We start from the raw sequence: 22,916 nt of genomic DNA, 5'->3' as shown, positions 1-22,916 counted from the left end.
TACAACTATCCTATTTACCAATTTAGAAAAAAAAAAACAATGTATCCATCAAGTCAAGGTGGGAAAGGTATAGATATCCATTCTGTTTCAGTATCATACTATCGTTATATGTCTCTCAGTATCTAGATATCTGCTTGTCAGGTTTTCCAGGGTCCCCATGCTTGACACATATCAGTGTCAAATACCAAATACGTGTGCCAATGTCCAGGTTATCTAGCTACTACTAATCTAATGTGGCTGACTGGACTAAGTACATGATCAGAGTATATTGAGCAGAACCAAACCCCTGCAGCATATTTTTTTTCCACCAATATGGGTGGGCATCGTTTAATAGATTAACAGGTATAAATGAACCGAAAAAACAATAAAAAGGGGGGAAAACATACATCTCCATTGGCAGCAGAAACAGAACAAGGTCCATCCTTATCATTGACAACCTTGACACCATCATCCCCTCCAGCACTATGAATTGCTGCATTGAACTCTGAGCTTAGGGACCAGCTTCCCATAACTGATTCGCAGAAGCTTTCCATTCGCATCTCCTGTTGGTATCTACAGAAGTCAAGTTTCTAAATGAAAAGACAGAGAAGAATCCTGGTCATATCTTGTGGTCATTAGCATTTACATTTATTCTCAAAAAGCATCTACTGATATACAGACTGTGTAAGTATAGAGTTTTATGATGACCATGCACCTCTATAGTCTACATGCAGTCAATACCTAGCTCATGCATGGGACATCCTAGATTTGCATGAGATTGGCCTGGCCCAAAATTACTGCAGCCCACTCATCAGACAAGCCACAAAAGTACACTGAATGAAGGACTGCAGAGAACTTATTTTGAACCTTCCATTCTTTCACATGTGGTGAATCTGATGAGTTGATAAAACTGAGTATGGGGCCAGTTCTTCAACTCAGTGAACCTATATGATGTGAGATCAAGATGTCAATGCACAGGTGTGGTATGGCCTACAGAGAGGTGCCTGAAGACTAAGGAAAGTTCACAGAGTACATAAGAGGTCTAAAAATGGTTGCCATAGGCACCTCGTTACCAGTCCTCTTGGGTGACTTGCTGATCATATCATTCCCTTCCCTGCAGCCGGATTGCTCAGTTTCAGAAGAAGCAGTTCTTCCACTGGTTGATGCATGCTGCCCAGAGCTAAAATTCCTCTCTTTGAAGTTGGCATTTTCTAATTGTATATGATCCTCATGGATATTTTCTAGAGTTTCATGTTCGCAGATGTCTGTATCTTGGCTCATGTCGAGTGGAGGGTCGAATGCCTGCACAAAGTAACAAAAGGGAATAAGTAACTTCTTCTTCTTCTTTCGAAGACTAAATATTGTTAATAAGAGAAGAAAATTTACTAAACGGCAACAGGGCCTCCAACCAATAGACTTTGAACACTAGAAACCTTTCTTGCCAGGTCATCCATTGCATCATTAACATCCTTATTTACATGAATGAAGGAGACTGAGATAGCCACCTTCATATCTCTAGGGCCTGTTTGGATAGCAGGAAAAGGTGGGAAAGGAAAATGGTTTTCCATTGATGTGATCTTTTGTGTTGTTTGGATAGCAAAGAAGATAGTGGACTCTGCATAGCAATCATTAGCCTTTTCTATGGTCGAATTCTCTAGCACAAGATACAAGGCGACCATTGTCTCACCAATATGAGATTTCCACTTACCATCCAAACAAAGCCCATGAAAATGGAGTCCATTGGAATCCATGTTTCAATAGTTCTCATGGAAATAATCATTGCATATTTATTTTATTTTCCTTTACACGTATCCAAACAGGCTAATTTCCTCTATCCAGAAAAAAAATGCTAACAGTAATCAACTAAAGAAATAGACCATCTGATAACATCGGTCGAGTCCCATTCAATAATCAAAGGGGGAGCATGCAAATGGATGAGCTCAAGCATACCCTGCCGAAGGACCCGGACCACTGCCTCATTAGAATCAACCATTCCAATTGGACCCACAAAAACACTGCCAATTCCTCCCTGGTTATCTCTGATCAAGCCCATAATCCTGTTGGACCTGGGTGACCTCTAGAGCTACCATCAAAGTTGAGCAGTGAAGACCAAACCCTACAGATAACAGATCGGCTACATCCATCATGAATGACCTCCGCCCATCCTCTTCTAAGCGTGATCCTAGAAACACTATTGAGATCTTTCACGATCAACATGAAATGATTCTCTCTATGTCTGTAGACAATCTGAGGAATGCTTTGACTTTCTATTCTTGAAAGCCTGTTTATTCTGATCTCCATAAAGACCACCATAGTGCAAGGGGAGCCAAAAGCCAGAAGATTCTCCCTCCATCCAACTTAAAACCAAATTCCTCAATAAAGCATTCATTCACAATAATACTTGCCTTTATTGAGATGGTTCAAGATTATATCAACACCCGCCAACGAACAGAAGCCAGCTACTCTTGGAGGGCATCTTGACTTCCAAATCCAACCAATTGGAGCTTTGACATTGGCCAACCTGGAAACAACCGCATAGGAAGAGAAAACTATGAACAGAGCCGAGCAGATTCCACTTTCAAATTCTTCTGGCCCTACCTTCAACCAGAATAAAGATTTCTTCCAATAAAGAGAAGATTATTGTATGAGTCAATTTCATAATCTATCATCTATGATATTCCTTTTGAATCACAGATCTCAAATCAAATCCCCTCGTTCCCTAGAAAAACAGAGGTTGACTGTAATTTCCTTCTTCATCATCACACTACAAAGCTCCAGAAATGAGCGAAGATGGCAATCCACGCACCAAGCGTCTTCCCAAAAACAAATTCTAGCTCCATTTCCGATTCCATATCTCATCCCTTCTTTAAAGGATCCCAACCCTAATTAAGCTCCCCAAAATTTTCACAAATAACCCCCTTCCAAGACCATCCTCCTCTTGCAAGAACCTCCAAAACCATTTGCCCAAAAAACCCAACTACAATCTGCATTCTTCCAGTCCCTCCCCCCTCCAGAAAAACAGAAAGAAAAAAAAAAAAAACGTGTGCACTCACACACTTCTTTTTTCTTTCTTTTTGGTTTAAACACCTTGTTCCATTCGAACAAATGACACTTCCCTTTGTCCTTTCTCTCCTTCCAAATGAAGTCCCTCTGGACTTTCTCCAATCTTTCCACTCTACTCACCAGGCACTGAAATAAGGAAATGAAATAAATGGCATATTCAAGAGAACCAACTTAATGAGAGAACCAAAAGGATAAATAGTGGCTTTAAACAGATAAATCTCCTCCCCATTATCTCCAGTATTTGGTCCAAAGAGACTTGTGTGTTTTGTCGAACATCTAAATAAGTTGTCAGGAAAGAACCCCTCTTAAACCCCAAAATAAACCTGAATAAGTCATTGGGAACCAACACACCTTGCAAATACTTAACCATTATTGCAGAAGATTCATAATTTCATAAATGAGGTGCAGAGTAGATTGAGAATCCTCTTCACAGTATACATGAGTGTGACACATGTGAGAACCAGGTCAGTTCTATCATTCACATGTTGCTAGCGTGATGAGCAGACCAGCTAAACCTTTGGGACAGGACATCTTCACTGAAGGGTCCGCCCAATAAACAGCCTAAATCTTGGACTCGTAACAACACTAGCATGTTTCCACAGAATATTCTGAATTTTATATCTTGAAGCAAATATGTTTAGCAAGCTCTTAACCAATTCAAGGAACTAATCATCTCAGATTCTCTGTCCAAGAAGCTCATTTTATGACAAAACCAAACATTAGATAATCAACTACCATAGAGGGTCCTCTTTAGTTGCTGTAATTGATGCTTGGCCTTATGAAACTCCTTAACCATGTGGAAATTTTGAGCTGATGTATCTGCAGCTAGGGGTAAATGATTCTTGGAGGTGGAATTAGAGCAAGGCAAGGGTGAAGTCAGTTTATTTTGCGATTTCTATGGATGCTTTCAAGGAGCATCATCTAGCCACTCAAATATGGAGATATCCAGCTCCACCTCGAGTGGTTGCTTAACGTTGGTCAGTCAAGACAAAGCTCAGTCTATCAACGGTCTCAAGAGCATAAACATGCCTTTTACAAATGTTTGTATCGTATGCCTTCATCGTGAAGATTTAGTCGAGCACCTATTCATGCATTGTGATTTTGCAAGAGAGATGTGAGGTAAGTTCTTTGCTCTATTCCGGATGGTACAGGTGATGCCAAGGTGGATTCAAGCTTTTATCCAGGTGTGGCATTGGCATGGGAGCCACAAAGGAAACTAGAGAAAAACTTCCTAGTGCCACTCCTGCTTGCGGCATGCTATGCAAACTCAAACTCAAGCTCAACCTATCATCAGATCCAGTCGACTCGGGACCTGGCGAGTCAACCACTTTCATCTTCCTTCATCTCCCTCCTCTTCTCCTTCTTACTGGGCCAAGTGGACTCACCCAAGTCCTGGGTCAACACACTGAGCTAGCCCCAAGTCAAGCAAGTCAAACCTAAGTCAGATGCAATCTGCCTACATCTTGACCAAGTCACCCAATTGGCAACCAGGCCAACTTGACTCATCTGGTTGGAGAATTATGCTTGCAGGCATGTTGTCAATTTCGAAGGAACAATTGGAAATCCAGTATCAAGGCAGAAGAGGTTGCTGATAGTTATCAAAAGGCAATAGGGAGAGTGATCAGTTCGGTGGGGGAATCCGTAGTGCTCAAGGGGTGTGAAGTAATCCGGTGATCAAATTGGTGAGATTTTGATTTTGAATTTTAAGAATGGACGAATAACACACCCACAAGAATATTGGAATAGCAAGGGATAAACAACTTTATTGAAATTGAAACTGCTTCGCTTCTTACAAATACATTTTTAAAAAAAAAAAACTTAAGAAAATGTAATCATTCCACCTCCTAGAGCAACCCCTTTTATAGACCCTAAACATGCCCTAAAATCCCTATGAATCTTTAATTAAGATTTTCCAAACATTAGATTCATTTCGAGTCAATCTAATCTATGATAGCAAAAAATTATATCTACAAGGATTTGCCAAACTGTAGTGGGCTAGTGGCCTAAAAATAGTAGATCTAGAAAATCATGCCTAGATCTCCAAAGAATGTTCAAAATCAGCACCTCTAATCTTCCAAAAATAGTAAATGGTAGTCTCTGAAATTTAGCCCCCAAAACTAACAGCAACTGCCCAAAATTCAGCACATATTGCGTGTCATGGTGGGCCTTGGACCTACATCAACGTGCAACCACAAGCAAACATTGGGTTTTCGGGAGGAGGGTCCTTGATGTAATAGGTGTAATTCTCACCATCTATCATTTGTTCTTGGTGTAGCCTGTCGTCTTTTCTTTTTTAATAAAATCTTATTATCATTCAAAAAATAAATGTTTCTTTAAAAAGCAGGACAGCATTCAAGAAAAACCAGACTAGCAAATCACCTGAAGCATATTCAAGATGAAAAATGAATTCAAATAGATACACCTGCAACATTAAAGAACCCAACTGATCAGCTTCACTTTTATGTCACTCAAGCACATATCTGCTTTGAGAAATAGGCTAAGCCACGCATAAAGGCTACTAATCAAAGTAATCATAATATTAACAGTAAAATCTATTAGAAGCTCAGTAAACTAGTTTCCTAAATTGAACATTTGGAACAACCATCCATGATCTAGACCGTATACAAATGCCAGTCCCGCCAATGATTTGCACCAGTAGGAAAACTGACTTGAAAATCTACAATCTCCAAATGCAGATCCACAAACGGATGTTGGCAGAGGGCAGCATTGAAATGGGATAAGTCAACTAACTCAACTGCTAGGATATCCAATCCTTCATGATTTGAGGAAAGTGGTCCATCGCTGTTGGATCCCACCTGATGAACAACCCAGATCATGGACCACTGCCCCATGTCCCCATTTTGAGTGCAGGGCAAGAAATTATTAAATTGATGCACTGCTCTCAGGTTAGATTTTCCCAGTCACAATAAGCCACAGGTTGTATCTACAAAGTCTGTTCTATTCTCATCAGCAACTTTCATTCCAATGTCAAAGCATGAAAAACAATTTCAACCAATCCTAAGTACAAATGAGGAAACCTCAATGAGCATGATAATCCATGACAAGAAAATCTAGCATGCAACAAAAGAAAAGGCTGTGTTTTATTCCATGCACATGCATTATTTTAGAGTATACCTCACAACTTTCAAAAGCGCATAGTATAGATTGATGATCATCGAAAGCACATCACTGGAACATTTTGTGAACTATATGCCATCAAATGCATGTGCAGCAAAAGTAATCAACAGTTTGTTCCTAAAGATAATCAATAGCCATCAAATGTGTCACTTCAGCCATCCCGAATAGTGATGAAAAAAAAATCTTGAAAGCTTGCCCCTTTCAAAAAAAGAAAATAAAAAATAAAAAATCGAAAGAGCAGAAACAACAAGAAAATTACAAGAGCAGCCCACAGGACACCCATCAGGGCACCCAATCCCTGATATACATCACAACCCAGTTGAGATCCTCAACGGCAAAACTGCTTTTGTCGCAAAAGCAGCAATTATTTCTTTCACCCCATATTGCCCAAAGAACAGCTAGCAAGGCGACCCTCCATCACCCCCCAATCGTGCCAGCAATGGAAGAGACTCTCAATCAATTTTGGCATAACCCAGGAAACCATCGAAGAGAGACAAATACCAGACTAAACAGCCCAGGAGAAGGGGCAGTGGATAAATAAGTGATCAACTGACTATGAAGAACATAAAAGACATCAAAATGTTTACTAACCAAACCAAAAGGCTTGGAAGTGCTTTTTGGAAAATAATGTATCAACATTGATTCACTAAACAAAATACCATCTTAAAAATAAGACCTAATGCAATTTGCATGGATCCACTACAAACAAAAAGCATCGAGAGATTATTTACTCCCAGCCAAAGTGTGCAAGTTGAAATGAATCATATACCGTCTAAGTCTTTGAAACTTTAAGGGGAACTGAGAGAGAAGAGCCTGCACGTACATGAAAAGTATATTGGTGCATTAACAGTCTAAAAATTCAACTGGATGAAAATAACACTTTCAAATATTTACAACCAGGACAAAACAAAGAAACCGCAAAGATAAGTAATGACATGAGATGAGACTGTACCATTGTTTGAAAGATTGCAATTTGCCAATATGAAAGAAAAGAAATATTGAATGCTCGTATTAAGATAATTTAAACATTGTAGCATGTGTGCAAACATGAAAGAGACTATAACAAATGGCAAAGAACAATAGTCATTGAAAAGGATTCAATGTTATATCTTGTCTCTTTGTTATCACTCCTGGTACAGTGGAATACATTTACAAGATCCAGAAGCTTAATATGCTCAGCCCTACATTTAATGGGCTGTTGCCCACAATCCAATCAGATGATCCTAGCCATGGATTGGATGATTTTGATTGTCACAGATGGATGGTTCTAATCCATACCGAGGATATGGTACTTGAGAGAGCAGAATGGCAGGGCAGGATTCCTGTAGCCAATTCCAATTGGTTGTGATAAGGCTTAAATGATGATCATGATGATGACCTTAGACAGTTTCTAATCAAGGTTATCTGGATCATGGGTCATTTTGGTACATTGTATGGGCATGCGGAGTACACTACTTCCTCCAATATGTGGTGCACTAGGGTAGCCAGGTAAGATCATGTGTGTCGCTCCAATGCATACACTAAGTGGATGCAATATTGTCTTATATGAATAAAATAAAACTATAAATCTATAAATTGTAAATAAAAATTTGCATATGGTAAGATTATAGAGCCATCATTTCAGGTCGCTAATCTGCATTGCTCGATTTGGAATGGAAAACATAGGGGGTTTGGTGATTTAGGTAATATTGGTTCTCATCCATCCCATGTAGAGTTCTGCAACTGGAGAAAGCGGTCATTGCTCTTTTCTTTTTCTTTTTTCTTTTCTTCTTCTTCTTCTTCTTCTTCTTCTTTTTTTTTTTTTTTGGGAGGGTGTAATTCCAAGGAAGACAAGTTTCAACAGTCCTTTCCCTCACATTATGTTCCGAAAGTTTAGCCACTTATATAAAAGAATACCTTGTGAGCAGGTGGGAGCCTTTTAAAGGATCTTTCATATCTTCTCACATCCGCTTCAGCAGCATCTGCATAACTGGATAAGAAGTTTATACAAGAGGAACAGGAATTGAGAGTGAATAAATACATACTTTGCCTAATCTCCATGCTGTATCAGAAGAAATCCCACACCCATTGAGAAAGAACAGAAGAAAAAAATAAGCAACATAAAAGAACATTCCACAGCAAGCAGCAAAAGTAACCTTTGAAACACAAATATTGCAACATGTCCAGAATCACATGAGATCAAGTGCAAACTCCAGCACAGAGTGATGCAAAAATCTCGAACTACAGAGAAGTGGAATAGGAAAATGTAGTAATTACAAGGGCATGAAGGCAGTCATGAGATGAATATCTATTTATAATGAGAAATTACTCTTTGGTTTATCATAATTGGCAAGTAAACTAGAGGTAGGGAGGCCACTGATTCTATATGGTTGCATTGGAAAATGATCAACATATCAACCATGGTGTGCCATAACAGCTGTTACGTAACAGTAATGGTGGCAACTGTTATGCCTTATGGGGTCGTACCGTCACAATATGGGCCATTACGGCCACTGTTATCGTTAAGGAATACCTTGATATTGATACACTTCCGTACATTTCAGGATGGGAAGCCGATGTTCCTTTCTGCAGACATATGCTTGTTATGCTCCCTTAACAAGCATTCCTGCTTAACCTTTCAAAAACACAAGCATTCTTGCTTATCTTGTGTGATTATTCAAGATGTTTCCCTCCAGTATTAGCGAATAAGAAACATGTGAGCATTCTTCCTACGAAGCTGAGAAATGTGACATGTCAAATGACCTTGTGGGATGCATAAAAGATAGTGGAGGATTGTTACATTGGAGAAGGGAACCTGGCACTATTGGATGGATGGTGGAGCTGCTCAGATCTCCAAGATGATTTGGTCGAAGCAAACTTTTGGTTTTTAGAATTGGAAAATGTGCTCTAAGAAGCAGCCATCCAATATCCAGAATGTACAGCTGTTCCAGATAATCTGCCAATTTTCCTTGTCTTCAGCAGCGTTCATTCATTCCTGTGCAATCTGATCATGGCATCATTTGTATATGTTTCCACACCCACTGTCTGTGTTTTACCCAGGCAAATCCCAAATAGATGTCAAGTCAGGGCCCTGAGTCTGGGTGTCAGACATACTTGACCCCCAAATCTCAAGGCAGGGGACACATTGTATATTTACAGCATGTTTGGATAGGGGGAGAACCATGGAAAGCAAGGAAAATGGAAAAGGCCATCCATAGATGTGACAAGTCGTGTTGTTTGGATAGCAAATAACATGGTGGGTTCCACAAAGCAATCATCAGCCTTCTCCACTGTTAGGATTCTTATGCACAAGATACGAGATGACCATTGTGACAGGAATATGAGATTTTCACCTGCTATCCAAATAAGACCCCAAAAATGGAATCCATTTACCAATAATAATCATGAAAATAATTATTGGATGATTGTTACATTTCTTGCCCTTTATACTCCACGTATCCTCACATGCCCTTAAAATGCCTAAATCATTGTACTATCAAAGTAACTTTAAACATATTTTTCTATGTGGTCTCAAGTCCAACTGATTGGACCACATGCTATGGTCCATCCAGTGGATTAACCTCCAACCTATTAAGTAGGTATGGCATCCAACCCTTCCAATATGCTGGCCTCACCATGAGGATCACCGAGTCCCGGAAAAAAAATAAGTAGCACCATTTACTTATCAGGCAGACAAAACCATTAAAAATAACATCTAGCCACTAATAAATAGCAAAATACACGCAATCTTGAGTGGATGTGGGGAATTTTTGCACAAGGTGATCCTCATGATGGAGGCCAACCTATTGGACAAGTTGGTTTTCGCATGCACGTGAAAGGTTGAATGTTTTTTTGTGGTTGGACCACGACTTATAGCTCAACCAATTGGACAGCATATCTAGCAGATCCACTCAGATACGCAAGCTGCCTAGAAAACCTATAAATACATCACCATGCTTGAGGAAAAAGGTATGCAAGCTGAAAATCACGCCGATCGAGCCAGAATCGGAGATGCTCTCAAGAGCATATTCTCACTCCAATACGGGCTCCTCCAACATATCTAGCAGATCCATTTAGATACACAAGCTGCCCAAAAAACCTATAAATACATCACCCAGCCTTAGGGAAAAGGTATGCACAAAAATCCCAACTTCAGCCACATCTACTCTAGGTTCATCTACCTGACTTAGGTATCGGAGGGTCCCCAGCCACAACCGACGCCCCTAGTGTCCATCCTTTTTTTACTAGTGCAGGTATTCAGTAGCCTACGGGTGGAGTCGTGGGTTCAAGCAGATTCAAGCGATAACACATGGAATTTTCAAAATATTGGTAGATTTTATAGTGTCGCGTTCTTATCGTGATATTATCACAACATTAGCTCAAAAATAGTAAAAACCAGTGAGAACATATTCAAGGTCGGACCCACCTGATGGACGGCTTAGATATTGCACCTGTCTGCTATAGTTGCACGTATGACAGCATGCAGATGGTATTCCTTGTGCATGATTGCGAGCTCACAAGACCAAATTCAGTGCAGTGATGATAATAATACCAGAAAATAAAAGAAGCCCATTTCACCAATCGGGGAAAAAAACCCGATTTCAGAAAACACACCCAAATCATCAGAAGAGGAGTGAGAGAGAGAGAGAGAGTACTTTAGATAGGCGCTGATGATACGCCTAAGGGATTTGACTTCAAGAGCTTCTTCCAGCTTCCTCTGACGCCGCTGCCGCTCTTCTTCTTCTTCTTCCGTTGCGCCCGCTGCTGCATTCGACATCTCTCAGAAGCCTCTCTCTCTCTCCCTCTCTCTCTCTCTCTCAGAAAAATGATAATACACGGAAGCAGAGCAACAGCCACACTGACGAGGGTTCAGATCGAAAGGGTGAGTGTACGGAAGCGGGTTGCGTTCTCCCCCGGTATGGACGATAATCCGTACAGCGGGGCTCCGTGGGGACCACTGGGATTCTTGGATTTTATCCACACTGTCCATCCATTTTTTAAGATCATCTTAGACGATTATACCAAAAATGAGGCAGATCCAGAGCTCAAGTGGACCACACCATTAGAGGCAGCTGTGATAATGAAAACCACCGTTGAAACCTTCTAAGGGCCCACCGTGATGTTTATTCTGCATCCAACCTGTTCATAAGGTCATATAGACCTGAATTAAGGTGGAAAAAAAATATCAGCTAGATCTAAAACTTCTGTGGCTCCGAATAAGTTTTTAATGGTATGTGTTTAATCCGCATTGTGTGGTACACTTGATCCTTGGATTTGTGTGATTTTTGGGCTTATACCTTAAAATGATCTTAAACTATGGATGGACAGTGTGGATAAAACCCATACATCACAGTGGGCCTCACAGAGCCCAGTCTAGACAGATGATCTTCCATACGGGTAGCACGCAATCCACTTCCAGCTATTTTGATACTCATGCTGCGGATCATGCTCCATGCGCTGGCACCTAATAGCCGCGTGTATTAACTGGCATTTACAGCCTGGTAATAAAATGGCCACGTATCTAATAGTAAGAGAATCAAGTAGCCGTAAATTTCAATTTAGGGTACATACGAACTTGTATACATAAAATGGACGGTTAATTTGAATTAGTATAGCTTGCATATACAATTTCCAAGTAATTTATAAGTGATTGCACATCATCCAGTTTTTGCTAATGATGTGACCTCACCAAGTTTTGCGGACGATGTATGTGTTGTATTCACCCCCTCCTTCAATTTGGAGGGATCATTTTAGGGCATGATCCAAAAGATGAGGTAGATCCACACTTGGAGTAGACCCCACTACATAAACGAGTGGATAGAGTGACTCCTGCGGTTGAAACCTTCCTGAGGTCCACCGTGGTGATTATTTGAGATCCAACTATTCATAAGTTAACGCAAACATAAAAAAAAATAATAATAATAAGTGAAAACACAAAATATCAACTTGATGGAAAACTTTTACAGCCCTTTTGAGTATTTTTTATGATGGGTGTCCACTCAAGCTTTAGATGTTCTTAGAGTTGTATCGTCAGGCTTTTACAGCAATTGTGCGGTATTATAACAACGAGACTCTCTGACGAGACTATTCCTGGGATAATCATCACTCGAGGAACTTCACTTTTAGACCCTTGGGAACGAAATGGAGAAGGGAGTGGAGATCCACAATTAGATTTATTTAATGAACAAAACAGTGTGATAGTTTCAAAGAGTTCGACATTAATCTCCCTCATGTAAATACCATTTCAACGGTCACAAGGTACCTACTAAAAGAAGGGTGGGTCCTAAAGTCACAATGATTGTACTCTAAATACGAATGAAGCCGCACACATAAGACCCCTTTTAAACCCAACCACTCCAACCATGTAAGGTAATAGGAACAAAGGAACATGATAATGTGTCACTCCCCAGTTTACCAACTCAAAGTGGTCCTAGGTGCCACCCTACTGTACCATCTCGTAGGCCTCACAGCAACAACCTGGTAAACCTGATTCCACAGCCATCTACACTACATAATAATGTGACTAGAGGTTAATCTCTTTGTCAACATTGAAAATAGTCAATTTCTTGTGCTACGTGATAATCAAAACTCTTGGGGACCTTAAGGAGTGTGGCTAGGTAATAGCCAACAAAATCAGAAGCCATAATGTCACACTCTATAATAAGTGATAACCATGCGACGGTTACTAAAACCATTTATTTTGGAACTAAGGCCCCTCTTAATTGTCTAACTCATTCTTTGGCTTATGCCCTGACATAATCTCTCCAAATGAATGAATGACGTGGATACAAAACATAGATAATGGTGGGGCCTATAGAACATGATGACGTCACTTCAGTAGCGAGTCTCACTACTCAACCTGTCGGCAGCTAATCCGCGTCCCCTCGAGGTAGGGAAAAACACCAGGCCATTGTCGCGTGAAATGTGCACTTGTAAGAAGAGATGTCAATGGGCTGGATCTACGGTGATGAGCCCAAGCCCAGTTTGCACTGGTCTTTTCTGGGCCTGATTCAGACCCAATAAAATAGCCCAAGCTGAGGCCATATGCATTTCTTTTGAGTGTATTTGTTAGTAGTGCGCACTACACCTGGTTTGCTAGTCCCATCCCCATGTCAAGCTGGCAAATGTGTGAGACATCTGGGCAGATGATATGGCAGCTCGCGCCTTGAAGACGGCCGCGTGGAGGCTTTGTCTAAGCTGTTGATCAGGTGGCCTGCCCAAAGCGGGTCGCACTCGGCGGGTTTCTTACATTAGGCGGAAGGCTCGACTCCTTGAGGTAGGTAATCTTTCGCTTTCGCTGCATGGCTCTACACAGGTGCACCCACAAGCATGTGCTATAACGAGAAGCATCGCTGCTGGAGACATGTAGACACAGGTGTAGGAATGGGCGGGGCTAAACTAGGTTGCAGCCTGGCCCATCACTTTAAGATCCAATGCCCAATTTGGGTGAGCCTAGCCAAATCGGCTTGGCATTAAAATTGATGAAATTCCCATTTTCCCACTTAAATGTTCCTAATCTGTCCATTGATAGGGTGGGGCAAACATGAATAAGGGGAAAATACACCTAAATGAGTGAAATCAATGGCCTACATTCAAGATGTATGTTCGATGGGTGTAGAATGACATGTTTATATGACATAAGACGTGAAAAAATGAAGTTAGGCCAAGCTAAAATGGCATGTGCATGCATTAGCCTGTATGGAAATTGATCCGGCCATGCATACTAGGCCCAATCATGCTCACAGGCTAATAGAGGTAAGCCCAACCTAGAGCTAGGTCAGGCTCACTGAGTAGCCAGGCTCTATTGGACTCACCATGATGTTTGGGTTTTGTCCATGCTATCCATATGCCGAAAGATTTAAGAGATTCACAAGTTAAGCGGGCCACAATTTATAACAAATGGATTTTTTAAAAAATGAGGCAAGTTTATCTTAACGGTTGTCGGGCACCATGGATTTGGTGGAGTTCATTTGTTCTTCAGATATGGCTTGTTTTTGGACTAATGGCTTAAAATGGATGGACGGTTTGATCACACACATTTGTAAAAATCGGACCCCATAGAATCCTCCTATGTCAGGAATAACTGCAAAATATAATTAATGTAGAGGTAAATTCGCCATCTAGATGAGTCAACAACACAATTTCATTAAACAATTTTGCTTTAAATATTTTGAAAACATGCATTTATTAAAAAATCACATAAAAGTTAGACAATTATATAGAAAAGTCCCTATGAAAAAACTATGCTTCCACCAACACTCTACACAGTCATGAAAGAGGAGAGCAGATGATGTGAGACCTTGCATCACCCAGGGACAGTGTGGCTGTTACCATGGGGCCCACTTTGATGTATGTACTATGTACCATGCAATCCATCCATTTTTCCACATCAATTCAGGGTATTATATCCGTTCTCCACGCCAATTTAGTGTATTAAGCTAAAAAATGAAGCAAATCCAATTGTCAGGTGGATCATATCATACAAAATAATGGTTATTAAACCCTTTGTCATTGAAAACTTATTAGGGCCCACCTTAATGTTTCTCTAGTGTTTATTTCCCAGCCAATCTATTAATAAGGTCACCTAAACCTCCGGGGAGGGAAGAAACAAATATCAGCTTGATTGAGAATTTTTTTTGGCTTACTAATAGTCAATCACCATTATTTCGTATGATATAGTCCACCTGATAACGACACGAATTGATATGGAAAAATGGATGGATGGCAGGGATACATAATACATATATTAAGGAGGGCCTCACCGTCTCGGGTGAGTACCCGGGTCCCACCTCATCCGCTCCCAAAAAACAAATACGTAAATGCACACGTGTGTTGCGGCACGTGTGCATTTGGATTAAGGCGAGCATCCTCCATGGGCGGCTTTACTCAGGCGCGACTCACGTGACCTCTTCCTCCCCATAAAATCAACCGTACCAAAGGTTTTAGGGGTTTTAGGTTTCCAACCTCTCCCCAAAACACCATTTTTTAAAAAATATTCTGGAAATGGCGTCTCTTCTCTGCAGATATCAAAGACCTTCCGATCTGAAACCCTAACCCTAGATCTGCTCACTTCCCTCTTTTCTCATTGCAATGGCTGCAGACGCAACCATAGCATCAGAACAGTCGAAATCATGCTGCGCCGCGGTACGGAAATATCTTTCCCCATCTATCTCATTTGTTATTTATTTATTTCTCTATTTCTTCTCGAGTCTCGGCACTGATTTTTTCTCCTATGAATGAAACAGCTGAAAGAGAGGCTGTCGAAGATGGATGAGAAGCGGAATGCTCTTCGGCTAGCCGTGAAGCTGCTGGATGACGAGGTCAACAAACTCCAGGCCGAGAATCTCGAGCTCAAGAGAGGTAAGGCCTACCTCGATGTTTGTGTGAAATCCACTCCGTCCATCCGTTCACATGCATGATTCACACGTATGCACCAGACAAGGCCCAATTTCCTTTGTTAGCTTGTTTGTAATTTCCTTTCTTTCATATTTCTATGTTAGGAAAATATCTCTATTACATGAAATAAGTATAAATAGATTTTCATGTTTAAGTTTTTTGTTTTATATTTATTTAAATTTTAGAAATATTGGCTGGCAAGGAATTATATTTTTTGATTCCTTGGAGGTCATTTGGCAGCGTGGAATTGGAAGGATTTGCTTTTTTTTTTTTTTGTGGAGACTTGGTAGCTACGAACTGGAATGATTTGGATTTGAAAGTGATGCAACCAAATGGCCACACAAGCCCATTGATCAAAATTTGAAGAAAATGCCCACATCTCACGAGTGCATGCTCCGCACATGTGTATAAGAAAAGGACCACCTTCCTTTTTTTAGCCCATCACCACTTCCCATTTCTTTCAAATCTCTAGATTAGGAAATCTTTCTTTCATATCTTTATTGTAGGCAGGGAATAATTTTAAATATTTTATTATCTAAGTAAGTATCTTCTTATTTTAGGCATTTTCTTAATTAGAATGCTTTGTATTTAGTTTCTTTCCTATTTTCATGGATTTTTAAATTCCATATCCTTTATTACAAATTGTAAGGTTGATTATAAATAGGACTTATGGCCTATGGAATAAGAAAAAAGTTGATCAATATTCTCTTTATGAAATTTTCTTCTCTTCTCTACGGTGGCTGTTGAAGGGAGGGAAAGTAATCTCTAGTTCTATGACTAGAGGACTGTTGAGCTTGCTCACAGTCTTGCATTTGTGATGTCTAGCATCCGGCTAGAGGATTGTTGGATCTTTCCCACAATCTTTTTCTTTTCTTATTGATTTATTTACTTTCCCTTTCGTGTTTGCATCAGAAAGTAATCCAAATCCTCCAAAAAGAGATCTTTTTGAACCCACACCTCAAAGCTCTTAATGCAAACCCGAAAGGAAAATCAAATAAATCAATAAGAAAATAAAGAGATTGTGGAAAAGATCTAACAATCCTCTAGCCGGATGCTAGAGATCACAATGCAAGACTGTGAGCAAGCTCAATAGTCCTCTAGTCTAGAACTAGAGATCACTTTCCCTCCCTTCAATAGGCACCATAGAGAAAAGAAGAAAATTTCATAAAGAGAATATTGATGAAGTTGTCTTATTCCACAGGACAGAAGTCCTATTTATATTCAACTTTACAATCTGTAATAAAAGATAGGAAATCTAAAAATCTATGAAATAGGAAAGCTCCTAAGTAACAAAGCTTTCTATATTTAAAAAAAATCTAAAATAAGAATCTATGAAATAGGAAAGCACCTAAGTAACAAAGCTTTCTAAAATAAGAAGATACTTAGATACGAAAATATTTAAGATTATTCTCTTCCTAAAAATAAAGATATGAAAGAAAGCAGATTTCCTAATCTAGAAAATTTAAAAAAAATGGAAGGTGAGGATTGTTAGAATAGGAAGGTGGTCCTTTTCTTCTACACACGTGTAGAGCGTGCACGTGTGGGATTACATGTGTGGGATGCGGGACGATTGCATCAATTCCACCCGGTTTGAAAAAACTCCGCTCCGTCGAGTTAATGGCAATATACTCCTCATAGAGTTCTGGGTTGATACGCCTGAAATCCTCTGCTGAAATCCATCTGCTGTCAGACCTTGGTCGACCTTTCCATTTGACAAGAAACTTCTGATACCCCCCTTGGCGTGTGGAAACTATCTGATCATCCAACACGTCCTCAATGATTTCTTTGAGTTGGCGTGGTACCTCAGGTATCTGGATAGCCTGTTCTTCCATGCTCTCGTTTTCATGATGTCCAAGATAAATTGTAAGATCTTCCACATTAAAAATGGGGCTGATCTTCATTTCAGGTGGCAGCTTGATTAGATATGCATTATCATCTAGCTTCTTCAAAATGTGGTAAGGACCTGCCTTTCTGGAGTGGAGCTTTGTATAAGAACCTGCTGGAAACCACTGAGGCTTAAGTCGCACCATGACTTTATCTCCTTCTGGGAATTGTGCAAAACGTCGTCGAACATCTGCATATCCCTTGTAATTTTCATTACCAAGGGTGATCTTTCGCCTAACTTCTTCATGTATCTCCTTAACATGCTGTGCAAAAGCTTTGGCGTCTTGGCTTGATCGAGTCACACTAGGAAGTGGGACTAAATCGATAGGTTGTCGCAGTCGCATTCCGGTCGCAATTTCGAAAGGAGAGTCCCGTAGTGCGGTTCATGGAATTATTATAAGCGAACTCAACTTGTGGTAACACGATGTCCCATGAGTTTATATGATCACCAACCAAACATCGAAGTAGATTCTCAAGGCTACGGTTTACGACTTTAGTCTGCCCATCTATTCGCGGATGATACGCACTTGATAATTTCAACTTAGTTCCCATCTTAAACCATAAGGTGCGCCAGAAGTAGCTCATAAACTTGATGTCACGATCAAATACAATGGTTTTGGGAACCCCATGTAGACCAACCACCTCTTTAAAGAAAACATTGGTGATGTGCATGGCATCCGATGTCTTCTTACAAGGGATAAAATGAGCCATCTTTGAAAACCTGTCAACCACATTATAAATAGAGTCATAGCCACGTTGAGTCTTAGGCAGTCCTAAGACGAAATCCATACTGATGTCTTCCCATGGAGCATTTGGCACGGGTAATAGCGTATAAAGACCAGTATTCTGCTTGCTACCTTTACCAAGATGACATGCTCGACATTGACGAACAACGATCCCAATGTCTTTCTTTAAACCTGGCCAGTAAAAACGATCTTCAACCAGAGCTGTCGTTTTATCGATACCAAAGTGACCACCTAGGCCCCCTGAATGAAGCTTTTGTATTACAAGCTCTCGCAAGGAACTCTTAGGAAGACACACCCTCATGTCAAAGAATAAGTACCCATCGTGCAAGATATACCTTGTGATGCAGGATATGAAATTCAGATATGATGTGTAAGATTTCAGATTTAAGATTACATAGTTCATAAACAATTACACAAATTCCACATCCCACACAAAAGTCCAAATATTCAATTAAGGGGAATCTATGTGGGTCTAGGCCTACACACGTTAGGGCTGGATCAATAAAAATTATGAACCAAACAATACTTAAAGGGAAATAGAAATCATCCACACATGCATGACAATCAATCCCTGATCTAAGGAATTCACGAATTTCAAATCAAGGAACCCTAGGGTGAAAAAAGAAATAGAAATTGGGGATTTAGGTCAATCTAGGGTTAGGGTTTATAAAATTAGGGATGAAAATAGGAAAACAAGAGAAAAACCTGACCCAAAAATAGCTTTCGCGTGCAGATGGTGCCCCGGGGGTGACTCCCGTGCGCAGATGGGCTGGCCGCACGTGTGATGAAGGCCCGCCTTCCCAAATCAACTTCTTGGCCTTGGTCGGCCAGGCTGGGGCTGTAAGACCTTCAAATTTCACGTCGATCCGGGCTGTGGTCTGGGCGTGGTGCGTGGTGCTCCGTCGAAGTTTCAATCCTCCTGTAGGGTCAGATTTTGAAAACTGGTTGTGGAGGGATGAACAACTACAAAACAAATGGATTGGGTGCGAAGATGGTTGTGGGAGGGATGAAATAAGATGGAGGGGCAGATGAGATAAACGTGGCTTCGCACCACGGTTGTTAACCCTTCAAAAAGGGAGGACTTTGCACCCACTTTAATCTTAGCCCTTCGAAAAGCGAGGGCTTCACACTTTAATTTTTTTACAACTCAGAAACTCAGAGAGCAGAAAAACTACGCAGGAATTTTTATTCAACTTCAATGAATCAAAAGAACTACAGGGGGTGCCTATTTATAAAAAAACCCTATACCCCAAAACTCGCGCCATGTGCGCAACCTATTACTTGGTGATGAAGTAAACTAAAATAAAAACCAAACAAAAATTCTAAAACATTCATGATGTTCTAAATAATAAAAATATTCAAAATCTAAAATATGAAATTAATCCGACTAGTGGGCCCCGATTATGAGATCCCATGATGGGTTTTACTTGATTATCAGGCTCACTCTAATGAGCCAAAATTCCGTCTTCTAACTAGGAGACCTTCTCTGGATGTCGTCATCGAGGCAGATCGACGGTGGGGTCCTCCCTCTCCTTCCGTACTTGCGTAGGGGCGGCGTGCGTGCGTGCGTGTATGCGCGTGATGTCCCCATCACCTTGGGTACTCGGTGCCTGCATTGGAAATGATTGTTGAAAATACCTTTCCAAAATCATCATCTGTGGCATAGTCCTGTTTAAGTTCTTCAAATCTAACAACGGAAACTGAACTGATAAGGTAGACAAAAGGTGCGACTTTCGGTTGAGGGCATCTGCTATCTTATTTTCAATACTGGCGCGATGTTTGAGGTTGAAAGTGAACTCTTGAAGGTAAGTGCTCCACCTAGCATGCCTAGCACTCAACTTCTTCTGAGAATTCAAGTAACGTAATGCCTCGTGATCAGAATAGAGCACAAACTCTCGATGAATGAGGTAATGACGCCAATGCTTCATAGCTTGTACAATAGCATAAAACTCCACGTCGTAAGTAGAATACTTCTCTCATGCTGCATTGAACTTCTTACTGAAAAAGGCCACCGGATGCCCTTCTTGGCTAAGAACACCTCCTATGCCTACGTGCGATGCGTCACAGGCAACTTCAAATACTTTTTCGAAATCAGGAAGTCTAAGAACTGGAGCCTCTGTCATTTTTTGCTTGATTTCTTGAAATGCCTTTGTTGTTGCTTTAGTCCACTCAAATGGATTGGACTTCATACATTCAATAATTGGTGCCATGATGGAATTGAAGTTCCGAATAAACCTTCGATAAAATGTCGCAAGCCCATGAAAACTACGAACCTCATGAATGTTTACGGGAGTAGACCATTCAACAATAGCCCTTATCTTTTCTAAATCAGTCTTTACGCCCTCTGCAGAAACGACGAACCCGAGAAAGACCACGTTAGAACTCATGAAGGTACACTTCTTCAAATTGATGTAGAGTTTCTCATGGCGCAGTACTCTCATCACTTGGCGAAGATGGTCCAAATGATCTTCTTGTGAATGGCTATAAATGAGGATGTCATCGAAGTATACGACGACAAATTTGCCAATGAATGGCCGTAGAATTTGCGTCATCACCCGCATGAATGTGCTAGGTGCGTTCGTCAAGCCGAATGGCATAACTAGCCATTCATACAATCCATCATTTGTCTTGAAAGCAGTTTTCCATTCATCGCCAGGACGAATTCTTATTTGATGGTACTCGCTTCGCAAATCAATCTTCGAAAAATTGTAGCATTTGCTAACATGTCCAGCATATCATCCACGTGCGGAATGGGAAAACAGTACTTTATTGTTATCCTATTGATGGCGCGATTGTCAACACACATTCGCCAATTGCCATCCTTCTTTGGTGTCAACAACACTGGCACAACGCACGGGCTGAGACTATCACGAATGAACCCCTTTGTTAATAATTCTTCCACTTGTCGACGAAGCTCTGCATGCTCTGTCGGGTTTATTCGATATGCTGGAAGATTTGGTAATGGCGCTCCAGGTACCAGATCAATAGCATGCTGAATATTGCGCATGGGTGGAAGCTCACTTGGTAGTTCATCAGGGATCAAATCCTAAAATTGGGACAGAATGTCCAGAATCTCGGGTGGTTGAACAACAACATTATCAACTAGATCGATCTTGCATCCTACCAGAGCATACATGATTCCACGTTCACGACTCTCCTCCATGAATTGGGCAATGCTCAATACTGTGGAAGCCGACTTTGCCTCTTCAAGGTCATCATCCTTCATAGGGTTAAGAGTAATGGGCTTTCGTTTGTATATAAAGCTATATGTGTTCTTGTGACCCTTGTGAGTTACATCCCTGTCATATATCCATGGGCGCCCCAATAATATAAGTGTGACCTTCATTGGAATGATGTCGCACCAAAGCGATTCTACATAACGACCCAGAGAGAAGTTGACTAAGCACCTCTTAGTCACAGGGATGAACGTGTCATTCACCCATGCGATCTTGTATGGCTTGGGATGCGTTTGAGGTCTCATTTTCAACTTGTCTACTATGCTTTGTGAGACCACGTTCATGCTGCTGCCTCTGTCAATAATGACCTTGACAGCCTTTCCACCACACGAAACTCGTGTATGGAAAATATTCGTTCGCAACCAGTCTTCTTGGGCCTCCTCCTTTGGTGCTGTCAAAATCCTTCTGACCACTAATGATAACTTGTTTTCATTTAGGCCATCGAGGCCTTCCTCAAGTACATGCTCATCATCTTCTGGATCATTTGTGTGTTCATCTTTCGCTTGGCCTGCAATGAAGTCTTCTGTCTCATAAAATTGGAGATGCGAGAGGGACACTCAGTCATGTAATGTCCACGACCACCACACTTAAAGCAATTGTTAGTCGACCTCCCTTGCGTTACAACAACAGACTTTCCCATTGGTATCATCATTTTGAGGAAGAGGATTGGAAGCAGGTTGGGCGGAGTTCTGACCGATTTTGTAATCTCGAGGTAAGTTAGTGCGAGGCACGAATGGTTGTGGGCGCAAAGTGGAGCCACTAGTAGTGGAACGAGTGGATGCATAACTCCCGCCTTGAAGGTTACCGTGCCTTATCATCAGCTTCTAGTCTTGCACTTTTTGGGCCATTTGATACGCCTCATCTACGCTGTTGAGCCGAACAGTTACCAACTCTCTGTGAATATCGAACCGTAGCCCATTACAATAATGCGTCACTTGTTGTCTTCCCGTTTCTGTTAAGCAGCATTGAATGACTAAGTCATAATAATGTTGTGTGTACTCTTCCACGGTCAAATTGTCTTGTCGAAGCATGAGGAGCTCTTGAAAAGAGGTCGTCTCGTAATCTAGCGGCAGGAACCTTCGCTTCATTCTTGCTTTCATTTCCTCCCAATTGCTTACGGGAGGAAGGTTGCATCGTTGTAGATTTTCTTCGATGGCGTACCACCAGTCTTGAGCTGCATCTTTAAGTTTCAAGGTAGCGAAACGCAACTTGACAACTTCTTCCATATCGTACCAACGAAAATATCGCTCCGTCGACTTTAGCTAGTCATTGAACACTTTGGGATCCAAATTACCATCGTAATCTGGAATATCAATCTTGATATACTTGGCAGGATCTGAAGTGTGAATATTCCTCCCTCCTTCGGGATAAATTGGATAATCCTGTCGGAAGTTGTTCATCCCTCTGGCTCTTGGTTGCGCATAGCGATGTTGCTGGGCCCCGTAACCAGGCTCCATTCTTCGTTTTGGAAGTTACCATCCCGAGCAGGATGCCT

At 40.9% G+C, this 22,916-nt stretch overlaps 2 protein-coding genes across 12 annotated transcripts in view; one reads left to right on the top strand and one right to left on the bottom strand.

The window, feature by feature from the left end:
• Positions 1–11,014, bottom strand: part of LOC131220871 (uncharacterized) — a 30,968-nt gene extending 19,954 nt beyond the window's left edge. Inside the window, exons 1-6 of one of the 10 annotated variants that reach the window (XM_058215739.1) lie at positions 10,815–11,014; positions 8,077–8,149; positions 6,950–6,993; positions 5,422–5,464; positions 1,045–1,281; positions 387–542 (exon numbers count right to left, since the gene is read on the bottom strand). In XM_058215739.1, the coding sequence (XP_058071722.1) occupies positions 387–542; positions 1,045–1,281; positions 5,422–5,464; positions 6,950–6,993; positions 8,077–8,149; positions 10,815–10,936 (675 nt within the window). In that variant the 5' untranslated portion in view covers positions 10,937–11,014. Of the gene's footprint in view, positions 1–386; positions 543–1,044; positions 1,282–5,421; positions 5,465–6,949; positions 6,994–8,076; positions 8,150–10,814 lie in introns of those variants that run through there. The other 9 variants (XM_058215734.1, XM_058215733.1, XM_058215740.1 and 6 more) reach the window with 9 other exon arrangements.
• Positions 11,015–15,095: 4,081 nt separating this feature from the next.
• The window catches only part of LOC131220870 (uncharacterized), a 29,107-nt gene continuing 21,286 nt past the window's right edge, over positions 15,096–22,916 (top strand). For both annotated transcript variants that reach the window (XM_058215732.1, XM_058215731.1), the window contains exons 1-2: positions 15,096–15,303; positions 15,405–15,519. In XM_058215732.1, coding sequence (XP_058071715.1) covers positions 15,250–15,303; positions 15,405–15,519 — 169 coding nt within the window. In that variant the 5' untranslated portion in view covers positions 15,096–15,249. The remainder of the gene's footprint in view (positions 15,304–15,404; positions 15,520–22,916) is intronic.

This window comes from Magnolia sinica, chromosome 12 (genome assembly GCF_029962835.1).
Source record: "Magnolia sinica isolate HGM2019 chromosome 12, MsV1, whole genome shotgun sequence".
NCBI lineage: Eukaryota > Viridiplantae > Streptophyta > Magnoliopsida > Magnoliales > Magnoliaceae > Magnolia > Magnolia sinica.
This window is presented reverse-complemented; position numbering and strand designations above follow the sequence as displayed.